The sequence below is a fragment of the Dermatophagoides pteronyssinus genome, unplaced genomic scaffold (assembly GCF_027571235.1).
Source record: "Dermatophagoides pteronyssinus isolate colony J.1.1.1.1 unplaced genomic scaffold, Derpt_VIB-CSIC_2022.12 sq0010, whole genome shotgun sequence".
NCBI lineage: Eukaryota > Metazoa > Arthropoda > Arachnida > Sarcoptiformes > Pyroglyphidae > Dermatophagoides > Dermatophagoides pteronyssinus.
The window spans coordinates 591,130-611,435 of record NW_027461534.1 but is presented as its reverse complement, the minus strand read 5'-3'; the positions used below and the strand labels follow the sequence as shown (position 1 = coordinate 611,435).

The 20,306-nt window shown below is 28.1% G+C and overlaps 2 protein-coding genes and 1 long non-coding RNA gene across 4 annotated transcripts; 2 read left to right on the top strand and 1 right to left on the bottom strand.

The window, feature by feature from the left end:
• The first annotated feature begins 88 nt into the window (after positions 1–88).
• Rtel1 (Regulator of telomere elongation helicase 1) lies at positions 89–3,505 on the top strand. Its single transcript, XM_027344504.2, has 4 exons — positions 89–277; positions 339–1,609; positions 1,672–3,242; positions 3,302–3,505. The coding sequence occupies exons 1-4, from the start codon at positions 179–181 to the stop codon at positions 3,364–3,366; spliced, it is 3,006 nt and encodes a 1,001-aa protein (XP_027200305.2). The 5' UTR covers positions 89–178; the 3' UTR covers positions 3,367–3,505.
• A 9,247-nt stretch (positions 3,506–12,752) lies between these two features.
• LOC113794349 (uncharacterized) lies at positions 12,753–17,048 on the bottom strand. Of its 2 annotated transcripts, XM_075821432.1 has the most exons (7): positions 17,031–17,048; positions 15,612–16,349; positions 14,944–15,278; positions 14,008–14,172; positions 13,804–13,914; positions 13,329–13,743; positions 12,753–13,252 (listed from the first exon to the last, which is right to left on the bottom strand). In XM_075821432.1, exons 3-7 carry the CDS (start codon positions 15,275–15,277, stop codon positions 12,778–12,780), a joined length of 1,500 nt encoding a protein of 499 aa, XP_075677547.1. In that variant the 5' UTR covers position 15,278; positions 15,612–16,349; positions 17,031–17,048; the 3' UTR covers positions 12,753–12,777. The 2 variants fall into 2 exon arrangements, with proteins under 2 accessions (XP_075677547.1, XP_027200269.2); XM_027344468.2 differs by lacking the exon at positions 17,031–17,048 and having other exon boundaries at positions 13,329–13,914; positions 15,612–16,361.
• A 1,053-nt stretch (positions 17,049–18,101) lies between these two features.
• LOC142645344 (uncharacterized) lies at positions 18,102–19,661 on the top strand. The gene is made up of 2 exons (XR_012846510.1): positions 18,102–19,373; positions 19,449–19,661. It is a non-coding gene; the product is annotated as an uncharacterized LOC142645344 (long non-coding RNA).
• Positions 19,662–20,306: the final 645 nt, after the last annotated feature.

The window sequence follows — 20,306 nt, the reverse complement described above, 5'->3', positions numbered from 1 at the left end:
AATGTGTGTTTGTGTTTGTGTTCGATTTTCAATGTTGATTATAGCGTCATCTATTTGGGTAGTTTCAACAATGTGTAAATAGTTTTCACAAAACAGCCGACGTTGTTTTTTTTTTTAATTTTGGCGCAAATTGAGTCGTCAATGAAGTGAAATTTTTCATTTTTCAATAATTTCAAAAATGGATATAGACATCGGTGGTATTACGGTAATTTTTCCGTTCAAACCTTATGATATACAGGTTGATTATATGAATGCGGTTATTAAAGCATTAAATGAAGTAAGTCTGTTTGATTTGTAACATACATTTTAATGATTTGAATCTTATTTAAATTTTGTAGCGGCAAAATGCATTACTCGAAAGTCCTACTGGTACAGGTAAAACATTATCATTACTTTGTTCTACACTTGCCTGGCTTGAAAGTCGAAAATTCCTGGAATTAGATTCAAAACGAATCGAAGAAATTACACCTAAAAATATTGTCTTTCCCGAAGATTTGATCATCTCTGATAAGGATCAAACTAGCCAAAAAGAAAAGAAAAAGAATGGGAAAAAAGGCTGGAAACAAGAAAATCGATTGCGAATCATTTATAGTTCTCGTACACATTCGCAATTAAATCAGGCTTCCAATGAACTGAAAAATTCTTATTATAATTTTTGTCCCAGTGTTACAATCGGTTCTCGTGATCAATTATGTATTAATCCTGATGTGATGAATCTTGAGCATATCACAGCTAAAAATCAGACTTGTCGTCATAAGGTTAAAAATAATCTTTGTTCTTATCATCATAATTATGAACGTAAAGTTTCTGATCTAAGTTTTTGTGGTTCAAAAATCTATGATATTGAAGATTTAATTGCATTTGGTAATGAACATAAAGCATGTCCATATTATATGTCTAAAGCGTTAACCGATTATAATACTTCATTAACATTTATGCCTTATAATTATATACTCGATCCATCCATTCGTAAAACATTAAAATTAAATCTCGAAAATACTATTATCATCTTTGATGAAGGTCATAATATTGAACGTGTTTGTGAAGATAGTATGTCTACTGAATTAAAATCTGAAACATTGGTATTGTTTTTACGAGCATTTGATCTTGTATTACAATCATTAAAAGAATTGAAAGATGGTAAATATGATGATCTTAATAGTAAAGAATTATCCGATCTGGATATGCACGATGTTGCCAAAGTTAAATTGATTATATGTAATTTGGAAGAAGAATTGGACCGTTTAGTTAAGAAACAAGATAAAGGTTCACATGATACTCATGAAATTTTTAATATTTTACATCGAGTTAATCTAAATCATGAACATATTGAATTGGTCACCTCAATTTGTGAAAAGATAAATACGGTTGTAATGAGTGCCACAACAGCCTATTTATCCAATCAAACGATTGCTGCTTTATCATCGGTCTGTTCATTTCTCGAAATTGTCCAACCATTCACATTGGTTAAAGAAGGTGAAACATTGTCATCGAAAAAATTAGATTTCATTAAAAATTATAAATTATATACTGAAATTGATAAGGAAAGTCACTACCAGAAAACATGGTTGAATACTTCTGTTCCAAATGGATGGACCGTTTATCTATGGTGAATGCCTTCTTGTTTATTAATTTCTTCCGAAAATCTGACCGTTTTTTTTCATTTTGTAGGTGCATGAGTCCAAGTGTTGCGATTCAATCATTAAAACGTGCCGGAATATATAATTTGATCATAACCAGCGGTACATTGTCACCACTTGAATCATTTGAATTGGAAATGGGCATTCCATTTAAAGTTAAATTACAGAATTCTCATGTAATATCTGATAATCAATTATCAATACAATTGATTGCTAAAGATCCGAATGGTCATGAACTTCGTGGTTCATACGATAGACGTGATGATTTAAAATATTATTCCGGTCTTGGTTATACAATTCTAGCGATTGCTAAAAAAGTTCCAAAAGGAATGTTTATTTTTTTCTCATCATATTCATTGATAAATCGATGTATTGAAGAATGGAAATCACGAAAACTTTGGACATCGATTTCTTCAGTGAAAAAAATTTTCGTCGAACCAAAAAACAAACGAGAATTTAATCCAATGATTGAATCATTTAAATATGCTTGCGATCAAACACCAGAAGGTGCTATTTTTATGGGTGTTGCACGTGGTAAACTTTCGGAAGGCATGGATTTAAGTGATAATTATTGTCGTGCCGTTATGATAATAAGCTTACCTTATCCAGCTAGATTTGATCCTAAAGTTGTACTTAAAGAAAAATATCTGAATGAAAACAAATGCCGATTAACTGGTTCACAATGGTACATTCTTCAGATGAAACGTGCATTAAATCAATCAGTTGGCAGAGTCATTCGCCATAAAAATGATTATGGTTTGATCATTTTATGTGATAGTCGTTTTCAAGCATTATATGATGGATTCTCGCGATGGATACTTCCATTCTTTAATCGTCAAAATGCTTGTTTAAGTTTTTCGCAACAAATTCAACAGATTGATCAATTTTTCTCACGATCATCAGCTGTATGCGATGTTATAGAATACAAAAATGAAAAACCTGTACGATTACCTCAACCAAAACGCGAACTAAAAGTCAAACAATCAAATCAAAATGATGATAATGATAATGATAATGAAATTCAAAATGTGTTCAGTAATATGGTTTCTGATTATACCAAAATCAAAGATAAATTGCCAACCAAGTCAAAAATGGTCATCAACAAAAATAATGATACAAAATTGAGTATTTTCGATTCATTTGATGAAGAAAAAATCATATCAAAACGTAAAAAGAATTCATTTGCCGATGAATGTAATAAAAAAAGTCGATCTAGTTCGGAAGAGAATGATCCACCCGATGAAAAAGAAACGGATGATCATCAATCAATTAAACAAAAAAGATTGACTAATGATCGTTCATCAAAGTATTTTACTAAGCCTTTTACATCACCAGTTAAAGAACAAGTCAAACCAAAAGATGTTTTTGATTTAGGTTGTACAGAAATCATTGAAATAAAGGAAACTATTTTGAAAAATGAACAAAGTATTCAAGCATTTGAAATGATTTTAAATCATATAATGTATCAGCCGGGTAAATGTCGACAATTATGTGAAACATTAAGAGTATATGGAAAGAAACGGAATTCAATTTATTTAGCAATGCGATTGAATTTTATTCTGGAAAATATTCGTGGTGATAAACGAAATATTATGTTAAAAGGTATGTAAATTTTTTTCTATATCTGTTTAATTAATCAAAAAAATTTTTTTTCCCATTAGATTTATCCAACTTGATTCCAGAAGCTGAACGTAAACTTTTTCTTCGGACATGCAAAGTCGAATAACTTATTTGTAATTTCAATATTATTTGTTTGTATTAAAAAAAAATATTTTTCAATAAACCATTGTGTTCTGTAAAACAAAAATGAATAAATAAAAACCGAATGTGATTCATATGAAAATAAAAATTAACTTGATTATGAATTGTCGATTGAAAACAAGAAAAATAAAAACACTGTTTTTTCCCCATATGTAATCATCATTATCTTAATCATCACAATTTTCAATCGAATTTGTTATTTCCTTTTCCTTTGTTTTTTTCTTCTTCTGTTTGTAAACTTTTTCCTAAATGAATTCGTTTTCCTGTTTGTCGTTGTTAATGTTGTTGTTATTATTTAGTAAATTTCGAATGAAATGATTGATTTAGAAATTGTTAACAGAATAACAACAAATTTCTTCTATATTTTTTTGACCAATGGTCATCATACAATAGAATTATTAGAAATTTGAATTGTTCAGTTTTGACCAGTGCAGAAAAAAACACAGAATAGTAACCATGCTTCGGTCCATTACCATCAACTATATATTTGATGTTATTAACATCATTATTATTTATGTTCCCGAATGGACACTACCAAACAAAAAAAACCGTTATTGACCGGATGTTGTTGATTAATTGAATGGAAAGTGAACAGGAAAAAATTTGTTTGTTTTGTTTTTTTTCGTTCATTCATATATATTAAACAACAAATAAAATGAAATGAAAATTGTATTTTGTCCAAAAAATGTTTACACAAGTACATTTATGAATGGTATTGAAATAAACTATTCGGATATCATTTTTATCTACAATATTGTTTTTTTTTTTGTATATAATGAAATTCTTTGCTAGGTTTGATTAAATGATTTATGGTATTATTGAGTATATGAAGTAAGCAGAAAAAAATTGATTGAAAATTCAATTGATTTTCTGCATTCTGCATTCTGAGTTTTCTATCTTTTTATCAGAATTTTACATTATTTGGTTGTTGTTGTTATTGTAATTGAATAATTAACCTTTTTTTCATTTTGGCCTATAGAATTTTCATCAATCTGATTGACTCAATCATAAAATAAGATTTTCAATTTATTTTCAACCGAAAACAAGAATGGCAATTTTTCTTCTTTTTTCGGGGTTAAATAATGATCATCATCCATATTTTTTTGTGACTAATAAAAAAATATGGCCAAAAAAAAAAAAATAATGTCTCTGGAGATGTAAAGTGAAAGTAAATTTAACATAATAGAAAAAATGAATGAATGAATGAATGAATGAAAATGCAAGTGTTGCGTGAAATTATTATTATTATGAAAACTATTAGAATACTGAATTTGTTTTCCTCATCGAAATAAGGATTATCGTTTGTTGTTGTTGTTTTTTCCATATGGAATCAGGAAAAATAAACCACAAATTTTCATTCAATTCCATTCATCATCATCATCATCATCATGTTAGGTGTTGCGGTAAATACACGGGTAGGGCGAAAAAATTATTTTGACTTTTTTTTTCAAAAATTATTATTATTATAACGATGAAAAATAACGTGATTCAAAAAAAAAAAATTTATTATTATTTTGTGCGAAAATTGCTTTTTCTCTCTCTCTCTCTTAAACTCTCAATTTTACAATCACCAATGGTAATACTTCAAATGATGATCTAGTTTTTTTTTAAAGTTTTGATGATGATGATGATGATGAAAATCAACGAACAGTAACGAGAAAAGGGATCAACATGAATTTACTTTAGTTTGTTTTTTTGGTTGGATCGATTTAAAATGCCATTAATTATCATTAGATTTTTCCATTTATTTTTGTTCAAAAAAAAACAAAAATATTCAATTCCGTAGATGCGATGATGTGATCTTTGTAAAATTAATATCATCATTTTCAAATAACAATAACAATAATAATGTTGCCATTATTATCGAAGCAGAAAGGACAAAATTTATCCTATAGATTTCAATTTTTGTTTTTCAATTTAATACTAATAAATATGAGTTAGGCGGTAAATATTTTTCTACTGATTCTAAAGAAATTTTCCTTTTTTTTATTGTGATGTGATGTAATTTTGGTTATTTGTTTTGTACGATGATGGTGTGGGGCGGTTGAATCATTTAAATTGAATGACAAAACAGCAATAACAAAAGAAGGAAAGAGAGAATGTGTGTATGGAAAAAATTGTCATCAAATGCTCAGCCCAAAATTGTTTTGGATAAAAAAAAACCTATAAACCTTGGTTAATGGTGAAATGGATGATTCTTTTCCTTTTCATCGTAATTTGTTGATTACACACACATTTATTTTATTGGCCAGAAATTTTAAAAAACAACATTATCCTACAACAAAATTAATTGTTTAAAAAAAAGGTAAAAACAATTTATTTCAAAACACAAATCAAACCTTATCGATATTTATATTCCTTTGATATTATCCAACTTGTTTCATTTTCAAATGAAAGATGTGAATGGCGGTTTTTCATTTCTGTTTTTGCAACTATAATAAAAAATTTCAAAGAATTTAATTTATTTACCACCATCATATTTGATTTTTTCATTTGGAATTTGTTTCCATTATACACATTATCAATTTGTTTCGGAATTGACTTTGCATAACCAGAAGAATAAAAAAAATCGATAACAAAACTATTTCAAATTTCAACAACAACATTAAAGATTCAAATGATCAATACAATGAAAACAGACTGGAACGTGTGACAAATAAAATTTTATTTTCTATCACTTCATTTTGAGAAATTAGCATAACACTATTATTGCACTACGACTATGAAAATGAAAAAGAACCAGAGAGTGGGAGAGAGAGAGAGAGAGAATAAAAGAGTGAATGAAAAAGACAGTAAAACATACGACAATTTCCGTCATCATGTCAAAAATGCATCTCGAGAATCTTTTTCGTGTGACAAAAGAAAAGAAAGAGAAAAAAAATTCTTGTTTTGTTTTTTGACAGCTTTAAACAAAACTTGCAAGAAAAAATACGCACATTAACAAATTCGACAATCAATGTTTGACATTTTTTACATTGAAATAATCATTTGTCGATGGTGTGTGTGGGTGTGATTGTATTGTTATATCACAATAACATCAACACCATACTCTTATCTTTTTTTTTGTTCTTGTTTTGAATAAGTCGTGTGCAATGGTCAAACAAAAGAATAAAAAAAATCAACAACAACAATGACAATTGAAATCATCATCATCATCATCATTATTGACATTATCAAGATCAATGTTTTTTTGGATTATTCTCTCTCTCACTCTCCTCTAATTCACTCTTATTCATTGAATGATTGTTATTGTTTTGTATTTCCGAATCATTATGTTGTTTTTTGTTTGATGTTGTTTGATTGTTCTCGCTTGTTTCAGATGATGACTGTCGAGTGTGTGTGTGTGTCTGGTACATGTGTATATGGATCTCCCGGATGGCTACCAAAACAGAAATTTCCAATTCCTTTGTGTCAATCGACTTTTACCTAATGAATGTATATTTGTCTCTCCCCCTTCAACCAAAAAAAAAGGATGTGATGACTTTATCCAAAGCCGAAAAACATTTGCATTTAGCTTTTAATTTTTTTTTTTTTTTTTTAGTTTCTTCCAATCAAATTGACACATCTGATACATCATTATTGATATTTGATGAGATTATGGGCAAACAAGATGAAAACGTTGAACAAAAATCGGCAATTGAATCGAATATTATTAGTAGAAACAACAACAAATTCAATAGAAAAAAAAGAAAGAAAGATAAATATAACCAGATAATCATATAATTGAATAGAAATTATTCTTGTATTCAATTTCAACAACAAAAAAATGAAATTTTCTCTTCAATGTGTGTGTGTGTGTTTGAATGAATTGGGTAAAAAGCAAACGAAATAATTCATTTCAAATTATCAATATTATTTATGTGGCACACAACATCAAACGATACGTGTGTTAATTCTATGTACAGGAACAACAACAACAAAATAAATCAATTAACATCATTCATTCATTCATTCAAATACAAGAAATGATGATGAATCTAACCGACCAGACGAGACCTTAACATTTTTATTCACAGAATCAAATTTATATTTATATTAGCTTATTGATGATGATGATAGAAATAATAATAATAATAATAATAATAATATGATTAACAATTAATATAATTTATTATTTTACTATGAAAATTTTTATTTTCTGCTTAGACTTTTATTTAATTTCACATCATCATCATCATCAAATGTACGTATGTCAAGTTAAAGAATCACGTTCAAGATCAAATTTCCATCATCATTCACATTCACATCTCTTATTCTTCAGTTTGACTAATGTAACAAAAATTGATTAATTTAAGAATATGATTGACTGGATTTTTTTTCAGTTTCATGGCCCATGGTATAACTGCCAACTGAATGAATTTTCTTTTCCTCTCTTTCTCTCTTTTCACTATTTAGAATTTTGGAGACACATCTGGATTCGAAAATTTTATTACGTTTTTTTTTGCTGTTGTTTCTTTTGATTTGATTTGTCCTGCATGACATGATGATGATGATGATGAAAATGTGACAATTAATTTTCGTACATCAACCGAAATGCCCGGAAGGTAATTTTTCAATTTTTATTTTTCATCATCATCAAAATTCTTCAATTCAATTTACTTCTGCAATCAAGATTTTCTTTCTTTTTAATTACAAATGAACAACAATAACTAAAAAAAATTTTACAAAAAAAAATTATTAATTATATTAACGCGTTCGCTACCAGCGACGCATATATGCGTCGTTTATTTGCTGTAGTTCTATGTGTTTTTCGAAATCTCCGGTAGCGAACGCGTTAATTTGAAATTAACAAAAATGTAATTATTATTACACTAGAATTATTCACTATAGTTCTGACAGCAAAAATTCATTCATTCATTCATTCATAAACTAACAAAAACTAATAAAACAAATCTATCATATGCATAATTAGATTTTGATAATACATGCATACCGTCTGTATGAATGTAGTCCTACCGTCCAATATTTAATCAAATTTTTTTCCTTTCGTTTTCCTTTGCCATACATTGGTGTTTGATATACAGCCGTCTGTATGTAGGTTTGTTTGATGGATAAAGTATATCCTGAACCAACTGTTTTCTGTTTTTATTTGTATTCTGCTTTTTCTACTATTCGGAACACACTGTGAATTCAATTGGATAGGATGCTAATAGAATGTGAAACAAAACAAAAAAAAAAACAAAATGGGCAAAAGAATCGCAGTATATCTTGTATTTTGTTCTTGTCTTGTTTTGTTTTTTGTTAGTCGAAACAATTTAATTATTAATGACATTTCAACTTGATCATTTAAATTTAATTTTCTTTTCCCTTTTTTTTCCGTTGATTTCTTCAATTTTCCATTTTTTTTTGTTGTTTTTTAATTCGGTTGTGCATATATATAACACTTTGAACGGACACAAAAAATATCTACATAGAATATTTTCAATATTGACATTTCTATCAAATTCAATATGAATGAATGATCGATGATGAAAATTGTTTGAAATGATGATGATGATGATAATGTTTTTCTCATTAATTATACATTACCATTGCCGCCATTTGTAAATTATTAGATTATTCAATGTTGACGATGATGATGATGATATTTTCAATATTACATTAAATTTTTCTGGTCTTGGTTATCAAACAAAAATGATGGAAAAAAGAAGAAGAAGAATCGTTTCTCTCTCTCTCCAGACATTCGATACATATAATAAATTCTATATTTTATTCATATCAATTCGACAATTTCAACAACAAAATTGATCAGAAATGGAAAAAAATTTTCAATAAAAAAAATGAATAATATAATCATCAAAAGTTGATTTCAACGATAACTATGTTGAAGAAAAAAAAGCATCTTTTCAAATCAACAATATTGCCCGAGTAAAAAAAGGAAAAATTCTTGTTTTTCATTCTGATTGTTTATCATTTTTTTTTGTTTGTTGAAAATGTTTTTGAATTGAACTTAAATTATCGTGTTGTTGTTGTTGTTGTTGTTCAACAATGATTCAACAAGAATCATTAGAACAATGCTCAAGGCAATGTCGATTGTCGATGTTTCTTTGTTTTGATCGTTATCGATTTCAAACAACAAAAAAAAAAATCTTGAATTGGGATAACAACATTTACGGATAAAAATAGAAAAAATCTTTCGAGAATGAAAATTATTCTTCGAAAATAAAAAAGTTAATGAACAAAAATAAATTTGCAAAAATGTAAATTAGATTTGTTTTCAATTAACATTGTTGACGCCGTCACCATCATCATCATTATTCTCACACATGCATGCACCATATGCAATTTAACCTTGGCCACCATCATGTATATCAGAATCTTTTTACGATCACACATCAGTAAAAAAAAACAAACACAATAGATCAAGCTTTCTATTTTGTTTTTTCGTAATTCAAATTCCCTATATTCTCTCTATCTCGCACACACACCAAACACAATCATTTGCTTATTAATTTAACAAATGAAGAAATTTATTTTATTTTATTTTCCAATTCCATATAATTATATTTTCGTAGATTGTGAATAAAAAAGTCATATTGAATGAATGAATGTGAGAATCATTAGATATTCATTAGATTCTATAGATTTAATTTGAACGAAATAGACTAAAACACATGCACACACTCACTTATACTGTTTGTAGACATACAAACAACAACAAGAATAAAAGTTCAAATCTATTCGATCGTATGAATAAATAAAATTGATAATTTTTTTTTCCTTTTCTTATTATCATTATTATTATTGATTGTTTGGTTGCCGATGTTTGAAAATAGTAAACTTCATTAATGATAATAATAATATTATTATCTTTTATTTTGTTTTCTTTCATTATCATTTTTATTTATATAGAATTTCATTCTGAATCATTTGAGTTTTGTTGTTGTGTTGATGTTTATGGTGTATGCAATCCATTCTCCATCATCATTATAAATCAATTTTCATAGAATCAATTATGATATTAATGTCCAAAACAACAACAACAACAAAAAACATTCATCTGATTAATATAATGATCAAAGAATATAAAGAATTGATTTGAATATTTTATATTTTGAGAAAAAAAAAATAATAATTTTGTTTAGTGAATGGTAGTTAATCTATTAACCTAGTTATAGTATGAAATGAAATGATGATGCATTGCATCCAAAAAAAAAAAAAATAGTCAAATTATTTAATTTTGTTTTTGCCTGAAAAATAAATAGAATTCCCAGTTTGATTGCACATTTTTCTCTTTTTGTTTTGCTTTTAATTCAATGTGAATCAAGCTTTTTTTTTGTTGTTGAATGAAACGAGAGAAAGAAAACATTTCTCGTTTTTTTGTTTTTGTTATTCTTGTAATTAACATCAACTGGAATCTTGGGAGAGAGAGAGAGAGAGAAAACGATAATGACATTAAGGTTCCAAAATACAGAATAATAATAATAATAATAGTGTGCGTACGTTCATTGTTGAATAAAGTAATTTTATTAACAAATAAACATAATAATAATATAAACTAAGAGAGAGAGAGAGCGAAGAGAGATAAAAATGAGTTTATTATCATTAAATAATTTGTTCACATTGGGATTCATCTAAAGTCAAGTCAAGTCAAATAATAATAATAATCACAAATTCATTCTACTTTCTTCACGAATAACGAAAAAGAGATTCTTATAATTTTGGTTTAGTTTTTCTTTTGTGTTCTTTTGATTTTCGGATCATTCAAACATCATACATTGAATCGAAAATTTTTTGGTTTGAATATAGTGTTAATTATGAAACAATCATCATCATCATCATTCGATGTTGACGATGAATAGGTCCAGTCGATGATGATGATGATGATGATGATACAATGAAAATCGAATGTTAATCACTCACTAGGGACATGAACCTATTCTCATTGACTCAATATCAAACTAAACGAAATTCAAATATAGAGAAAAGTATTCAGAAGAATCGATGCACAATGATCCATAAAAAAAACTCAAACACAAAATACGGTGGATTTTTTTTTGTCATCAGCAAGAGAGTGAGAGAGAAAACACTAACTAAACAATAATATTTGCAAAATGATAATAATGAAAGAAAGAAAAGAAAAAAATCCCGAATGAAATCGACCGCATTGATTCAACAAAACACCATCGACATAAAAGTCAAAATGAAATCATCGATGGTGATGTGATTTCAATTTCATTTCACACTATTTTTCTTTTTTGGAATTAGATTTCTCTTTTGTGATTATCATCATCATCATTATTATTGTTATTGTTGTTAGGTGAAATTCTTTGAATAAGTTTCATTCAAATGTATTTCATTATTCTTTCCCATTGTGAACTTCATTTCACTGAATGTAAGTGAAAACCAAAAGATTGACACGGGCCTAGAGGGCAATTCAAAATAATAATGATGATAATTTTGACAAAAATTGGTACATAGAAAAAAAATTTGGTTGAACTAAAAAGGAAAAACAAAACAAAACAAAATTGAAATAAAAAAGCATAATAGTAATAAGGTAATGTTTGAATTCAATTGGATCCATTTTTTTGGTTTGTTTGTTTGGTCGAGAATATTATTCTACAATGACTAATGAATCAACGATAACAAGCAAATTTTACCAAACATAATATGTTTTTTTTTCTGTCTCTCTCTCATATGGTTTTAGGCACAAATTCGTTAACGATATCTCTATGTTTCAATTATAACTTTATTTATTCATTCGTTATGAATTACATAAGATTTATTGATGATAATGATGATTTTTTTTTCACCACCAGCAACAACAACAACAACAAACATCAAAAAAATCAAAACAAAGCAATAATGACATATTATCAACACAATTTTATTCAATCATTAAAATTAATTACCATTGTTATTTATAGAAATATATTTCATTTTTATCATTCTCTCTCTCTCTCTCTCTCTCTCTCTCTCTCTCTCTCTCTCTCTCTCTCTCTCTCTCTCTCTCTCTCTCTCTCTCTCTCTCTCTCTCTCTCTCTCTCTCTCTCTCTCTCTCTCTCTCTCTTTTATATTCCAAATGGTGGACAAAATAGTTATCATCATCACAATGATAATTATTCTTTTTTCTTTATTTGTTTGTATGTTTAAATCTATCAAAATCATCATTAATATTTTTTATATTATAATGATGTTTTTTGATGGTCAAACATCATTATAATGGTCAAATTAAATGGGAAATTAATTGTTTCCAAGAACCAAAAAAAAGTTATTTATAAGATTTTATCATTTAAATATAAAAACAGTTAGAGGAATAAAACAACGTTTTTGTTTTTATTCAATTTCTATTTGGAATATTTTTTTTAAAATTAATATTTTTAATAAATACTAAAAATCTATAAAGTCATTTTTAAAGTTTTTTTTAAAATTATTATTATTTTGGATTTGAATTTGTTGTTTCAGTTGTAATATTGGTTATAGGTGGTGGTGATTTATCAGCATTATTATCACCATTTTGGCATAATAATGTCCGTCTATAAAGTTGTTGTTGTTGTTGTTGTTGTTGATCTAAAGATGATCGCAGAATATCATTATTGATTGTTGGTTTAATTGATGATGTAGAAAATGGTAAAAATGGATGATTATTATGATTATTATTATGATGATGACTATTTGGTGAAAATTGTGAAATTGATGGTGAATTAGATTGATTGTTTGAAGTATGTGAAGATGAAATTGATGATGCTGTTGTTGTTGATGATGATGATGTTGTTGGTGCTGTTGCTGCTGCCATAAATAAAGGTGGAATTGTTGCCGAAAATCGTGTACAACCAGAATTATGTCCAGTTACAGCTGCCATAGCTGCTGCATTTAACATATTGTCAAAATTTGATTGGCTAAATCCCGTTCTAATTATCAATAAGAAATAAAATATAAGCTGCGAAATGAAAAAAAAACATTGAAAGATTAACAAACAATGCTTACTTATCATTTCCAGTGTTATTAAATGCACTGGCAAACAGCGAATTTTGTATTGAATTGAATGTTGGAACTGAAAAATGAGGAGACATTGAAATTTCACGAAAAAATGGACTACGATCAAATAATGAATGAACACCGCCTTGATAAAAAGGATGTTTAATCGATGAAATAAATGATGATTGACCAAAATCATTAACACTATTAGTTCGATTATTATTTGCAATCAATGAACTTATTGGAAAATTTGATTGTTTATGTTTGATTATTGATAAATCATTAGTTGGTGTATGATTTTCATCATCCGATTTAATTTTGTTTCGTATTAATGAATGATCATCCGCGGTCAATAAACGATCTGTATTTTTTAGATCATTCGTATCAGGACTTGTACTAGGTGTCGAACTCATTTCAGCTGATGCTACATCAATATTAATAGTTGGTGATTGTGATCCTATATCCAATAAATGATCATCATTACCATTTGTTTCACGTTCTTTACGAAGACGTTCAGATTTACGCCATTTTGCTCTTCGATTTTGAAACCAAACTTGTACTCTTGCTTCAGTTAGATTAATTTTCATTGCTAAATCTATGTTTACCAACAAAATTAAAAAAAAATGAATTACAATTCAATCAAAAGTTTAATGAATGATAAGATATTCAAATGAAACGAATCGTATACCTTCTCGAGTAAACACATCAGGATAATGTGTTTGGGCAAATGCTTTTTCCAATTCTTCCAATTGTTGTACGCTAAATGTTGTACGATTTCTACGTTGTTTTCGACGAATAAATGCTTCATCCGATCCATCAACATTTGAACCATACATCGAACTGAATGATGAATCTGCAGAAAAAAAATTTTAAGCAAAAATTATTTTCTTTTCACTATTTTTCGGGGGGTCTAGAATTTCGATTTGAAAAAAATTCAACATCATCATCAAAAATGATGACAATGTTAACAATCGATAAATAAATAAATAAAAAAGCTGTTGATGAATGGTGATAACAATGGTGAGGGTTTTTTTTCAATTAAATTAAATTAAAATTTTTTCCACTTTCGTTTTTCTCCCCCCTTTCATGAATCCAAGATGTACAATACCCCAAGTAGATCAAATTTCCAAACCATTTTAATGGAAGATGCAATCATTTTTTTTTTTTTTTGTTGTTGCTGACATCAATTGAAACAAAATTTTGTTTTAAGCTCCTTAATTTTGTTTGTTGTTTGTTGTGAAAAAACAGTTGATTTCGTTGATTTGACAAATTTTTTTGATAAAGAAAAAAAATTGTTGTGTAAAATTGTAACCCGATATGTATTCTTAATCATCATCAATAAAACATCCATTTTTTTCTGGATTTTTGCTGTTGATTACAATGAAATTCATTTAAGTTTTTTTTTCATTTGAAAAAAATAATTTTCTTTTTTTTTCTTTCTAATAGCATTAAAGGTTTGAAAATTTCTATTCATCAGATTTTTTTTGTGACAAAATTCAATTATTATCGTCATCATTTTATTTCTTTGAAATTTAAAATAAAATTTACTTAATAATAATAATAAATTTTATTAAACACACGCTGCCCGAAGGCATTTGTGCGATAATAAATAAAATTTACTTACATTGCGATGCACCAGCAGCCGAATAAAGTGTTGATAATGTTGAAAGGCTTGTATTTGACATTGCGGCAGCGGCTGCAGCGGCTGCTGCTGCTGCTGTTGCTGCTGAAATAGATGCGGTCGGTGATGAATTTTGTTGTTGTTGTTGATGATGATTATGTTGTTGTTGAGCGTTTGAATTGGATTGATGATGATGATGATTCTGATGTTGTTGATGAGAATGAGAATGATGATTAGAGTGTGTCGATCCAGTTGTTACAGAAGCAGCAGCAGCAGAAGCAGTTTCTGTTGAACCAATCGTTGTAGCAAGTGTCGGTGGACAATGATAACAAAACATTCTAATGGATCAGACAATGACAGATTACATTTCCGTAGTTGAAATTATCAACAAAACAAAAAACTTTTCAAACAAATATTTCTAATTTCTACATTAAACAAATGTATTTCCTATGACCGGAAACTTATTGAATTGAAAATTGTTTATTTGAACAAAAAACAAACAAACAAACCAAAAAGGGTTTTTTTGGGAAAAAAAATTGAATCAATCAAATCTATTAATGGAATTTCAATTTTAATGATTAAATTCTGTATGTCAAAGAAATTCAAACAAAAAGAATGCCAAAAAAAAAGACAAAATCAAAACCAAAAATAAGATAAAATAATTTACATACCTATTTGTAACGATGAAAAAAAAAATTATAACAACAACAGAAAAAAAATCAATAATTATTGCACAAATTAACTTTTTGTTTTTTGTAATTGTAATTAACTTTGTTCGTATTATGACAAACAAACAGAAATATATTAAAAAACGATTCACAAACAATTTCAATTCAGTGATGTTTCAAAAAAAAAAAAAGAAGAAGAAGAAATATTTTCATCCAAAAACCAATCATTTTATACGTTTCAATAATAAAATCACAATGATAATTTCTATCTGATAATAGTTCATTGTCATCAACAACAGAAAATTGTTTTTCTTCTTCTTTTTCTTCTTCTTTTTCATTCTTTATATTACTTCATAATAATAACTTTATTGATGTTGTCTGAACTGATGTTGAATGAAATGAAGAATTTTTCCTTTTTCTTTTCTTTTCATTGTTTTGATTCGGCCTAAAAGTGAACGATCGCCCAAATAAAACTTTGATGTTTTTTTAGCCACAATAGAACGCGATATAGAAAATATAGCGGTAATCATCATTTTTTATATATAAAACGGGTGGAGCGTATTTCATTCATTCATTCATTCATTGATTTGTCTATGGCCAATGTTGAATACTGGCGAAATGTTGAATACTGGCGAAATTGGGTTGGTATTAATATCCATTGGGTATACTACTTGATGTGCTTGTTTTTGATGTGTATATTGATGTTGGTGGTGGTGTATTACCAAACGAGAAAAATAAAACCTAATCGAGAAAAAAAAATCAAATAAAGGCGGAGGCAAATAATGAAATTTGCAAAAGTTAAAGATGAAATGAAAACAAAACTATACCGGTACGAAATCAAATCCGCAAAAAAAATTGATGTGAAAAACCAAAATTCAAAGTTTACTTTTTTGTGTTCGATGAAGAAAATAAAAGTGACATTTTTTTCCGCAATGATAGAAATCAATGACATTTTGTTTCTTGCTTGTCACCTTCCATTGGAATTTACATAAAAAAAGAAATCATCTGCTACATTTATCAATGTGAACAAATATAGATGATTTTTTTTTTGAATTTTGAAACCAAAATTCAAATCTCCTCCCCCTTAACCGAAAAAAATTGACAATCAAACAATGTGTGATCAAACAATATCTACAATTCTACGATGCTATGAACAGATGATATAATAGAAAACAGTAGCTCGAGAAACAAAAATATTCATCAAATGATCTAATTATTCATTACTCTAAGGCTTAATTTGACAAGTTATAAATTGAATTTACGATCTACGGTTTTTTCTTGTTTTGTTTTTGGGTTCTGGTTTTGTTTTTTTTTCATTCTCTCTCTCCTTTGAAAAACAGGAGAAAAAAGATGGAATAAATAAATGAATGTTTAGCTCGGTATACCGTACATACAGACAAATATTATATAGTGTGAATTCACCATAAGGACAAAAACCAATTTTGCCCACTTTTTGTTGAATAAAAGTATGTGTATTTGGTGAAAGTTCAGAACCACCAACCGATTGTAGATTTCGATGAACAGAAAAACAAAAGTCGAAATAAATGAATTGAATTTTGGAACTATTTTTTTTTGGAACTATATTTCTGTTTGTCTCTCTATACGTTGATAGAAATTATCATTGTTAAGACAATCATGTGTCATGAAACAGGAATTAAATAAATAAATGAATGAATGAACAATGAAAAAAAAGAAAATTGAATCAACAAAAATATTCTTTCGGTTGTGTCACATAAAGAGAAAAAGTGAATGAATGAAATAATCATCAGTTAGATGTGATTCAATAAATTTAGTTTTTACCAAAAATAAAATTTAAAAATTTGATTACAGATTGATCGAAAGAAAGAAAGTAGTAGTATTTTTTGTGTGTGTGTAATGAAGTTATGCAGTTACTTTTTTGTTGTTGTTGATTATTTTTCATTGGTTCGATTCATGAATTAGATTAGTTTTGAATGAATTTCTTTTTTCTTTTTGCTCCATTCAGAATCGAATGAATAATAATAATGTTGAGAGGCAGAATTCTCTTCTTTTGACCATTCTCTATTTAGCCATTTATTATTAACCTAAGAGATTTCGTCACCAGGCCAAAACAAAAAAAATAGTTATATCGTTTATACGTTTACAATGTATTTTGACAATCTGCTATCAAAAATAAGCTTAATTTGGATCGATTTTTTTTTGTTCGTTCTGTTCTGTTCTGTTCAGATTATTTGATGACGTTTTGATGATTTTTATTCCTGGCAATGGAATTCCATTGAGAATTTCTATGTTCACAGAAAAAAAAGTAAGGTTAGTACTAACCCGAATAGGTTAGTATTTTGGGTTATTACTAACCCAAAATGATTAGTACTAACCCATTCAGGTTAAAGATATCCCATAATGGTTAGTACTAACCATTATTCTAACCTATTCGGGTTAGTAATAGCCCAAAATACTAACCTATTAGGGTTATTACCATCTCAAGATACTAACCTTTTCGGGTTAGTACTCTTCAATTTAGGTTAGCAAAAGGTTAGTACGAACCCGAAAAGGTTAGTATCTTGAAATGGTACTAACCCGAAAAGGTTAGTATCTTGGGCTATTACTAACCCGAATAGGTTAGAATAATGGTTAGTACTATCCCGAATAGGTTAGAATAAATTGCAATGATTAATTTAGTCATTAAAACAATATTTTAATTGTTAATTTTCATTTTCATTATCAAGCAATGATAATAGATTAGTTCAGATGATCCAATCACTATTTGATGAGAAATGGGAGTGTGCTAACATCATAGAAAACATCGCTAAGTCCTAAAAAAGCTTAGAAAAAAGTGAGGTAATTGATGAAACCAATAAAATCGCTTTTCTGATGAGACATGTCGATGAATATTTTCCTGAGATATTTTGTATTTTTGTCGGAAATCTGTTAGAATTGAAAAATTTTCGCTGAAATAATTCTCAGTTTTTTGAAACAATATGATCAATTTGCTTATTTAAAATTTTCAAGTTTTTATTTTTATTTTGCTTGAATTGAATTGGCTGTGTGATGCAAGAACAAATATTGATTGATACATTGGAAAATCTCTATAAGATAAATGTGACTTTTATAAGCACTTGCAGAATTCTTCTTCATTTTATGGTAAATTTTCCGTTCTCATTGTTTTTTAATTGATTTGGCGCCTTTTCTTTCTTTGAACAAGTTTTGAATATTCGAATTCACATCATTCAATTTCGAACTTTTCTTAATGTGAGTTGTTTTTTTAGTCGATGTTATAATTTTTCCTATTTTAAACATTGACTTCGATTGAAAATACATGGCCTCAAATAAAATTATTGGCTGGATCGATGTATTTTAATTGTTGACACGGTGACTACAATTGATAGTCAAAACAACTGATTCGACTGATTATCATGTTCTAGATCAGTGATTCTCAACCAGTGTGCCGCGGCACTTTAGTGTGCCGCGAAATTCTGAAAATGCAACTGTTATATATTCAAAAATTCTAAAATTGTGCCGCGACAACAAAAAGGTTGAGAATCACTGTTCTAGATTGATTTGTTGGTTTCATTGTTCATCGGCATCTGATTCAAGAATAGTTTGGCAATGTTCAACAATAGGCTAGGTTAGATTAGGATCAGGGTTAGGGAACATGGTCTGAGCTATTTCCTATTGAATTTGATGCCGACTGAAATTTTGTAACCAACAAAACGATCGACAAATATGATTAAATCAGTCAAATATTCGCATTTGAAATGCACACTTGACATTGATTGATAATGAATGGTATGTAATTGAATGAAATGAACAAACTGACGACTTATATTTTTTCCATCATGTATTCACTAACATGTCGAAAAGTCATTCGCTGGAGCGAGATATGGATCATAAACATTGGTCTCAATCGCATATTGGACATTGATGAACTGTCTTAGGATTATCATTGGAATTCGGACATTCACTTGTGAATAGCGATGAATAGCACGAAAAGACGAGTACAATTGGAAGATAAAATATAAACTAATTTTATTTTTAATTCAATTGATTATTTTAATAAAATCAATTTAATTTTAATTAATATGGGATTTAATTAATTGGAGGAGGGTGAAAAGAGGAAATAATTAATTGGAGGAGGATGAAAAGGAGGAAAAATTGGGCGAGACTATCGATTGTAGATTCGATAGATCGATTAAACAATCGTTGCAACGAAAATTGCCAGGAATCATACAGGGTTAGTATTAACCCGAATAGGTTATGGAATCCTCTGGTTAGTACTAACCCATTTGGGTTATTAAAGGTTATTTTTGATTCCCAACCCAAATGGGTTAGTACTAACCCGTCTACTTTTTTTTCTGTGTTTGAATGTTGGCTGATTTACAGGTTCTCTAATTTTTTCCTATTCGAATGAATGAAATTCGATTCGAGAACTTAATTCAAGAAAATGGTATCAACAACGAAAAAATAAACGAACGAACGAACGATCATCATAGACATTACCAACACCACCACCACAGTCATGCCAAATTGATTTAACTTGATTGGATTGATAATTTATTTTTCGGTCGTTTTTTTTATTTCTTTTTTTATCATTTATCATTATATTGAATCAAATGAATGTGATACCAGTTATTGTTTCAAGAATAACGTATTTTATCAATTAAAAATTTTTTTTCAAAAAAAAACCGATCCAAGGAATCTCTTATCAATGCCATTATCAAT

Coding starts and splice junctions, on each gene's coding strand:
- LOC113794349 (XM_027344468.2), bottom strand. CDS start 15,277: ATGTTTTGTTATCATTGTCCACCGACACTTGCTACAACGATTGGTTCA. Junction 13,915..14,007: donor TGATGTGTTTACTCGAGAAG/GTATACGATTCG, acceptor TGGTAAACATAG/ATTTAGCAATGAAAATTAAT. Junction 13,253..13,328: donor AATAACACTGGAAATGATAA/GTAAGCATTGTT, acceptor ATTGATAATTAG/AACGGGATTTAGCCAATCAA.
- Rtel1 (XM_027344504.2), top strand. CDS start 179: ATGGATATAGACATCGGTGGTATTACGGTAATTTTTCCGTTCAAACCT. Junction 1,610..1,671: donor GGATGGACCGTTTATCTATG/GTGAATGCCTTC, acceptor TTCATTTTGTAG/GTGCATGAGTCCAAGTGTTG. Junction 3,243..3,301: donor ACGAAATATTATGTTAAAAG/GTATGTAAATTT, acceptor TTTTCCCATTAG/ATTTATCCAACTTGATTCCA.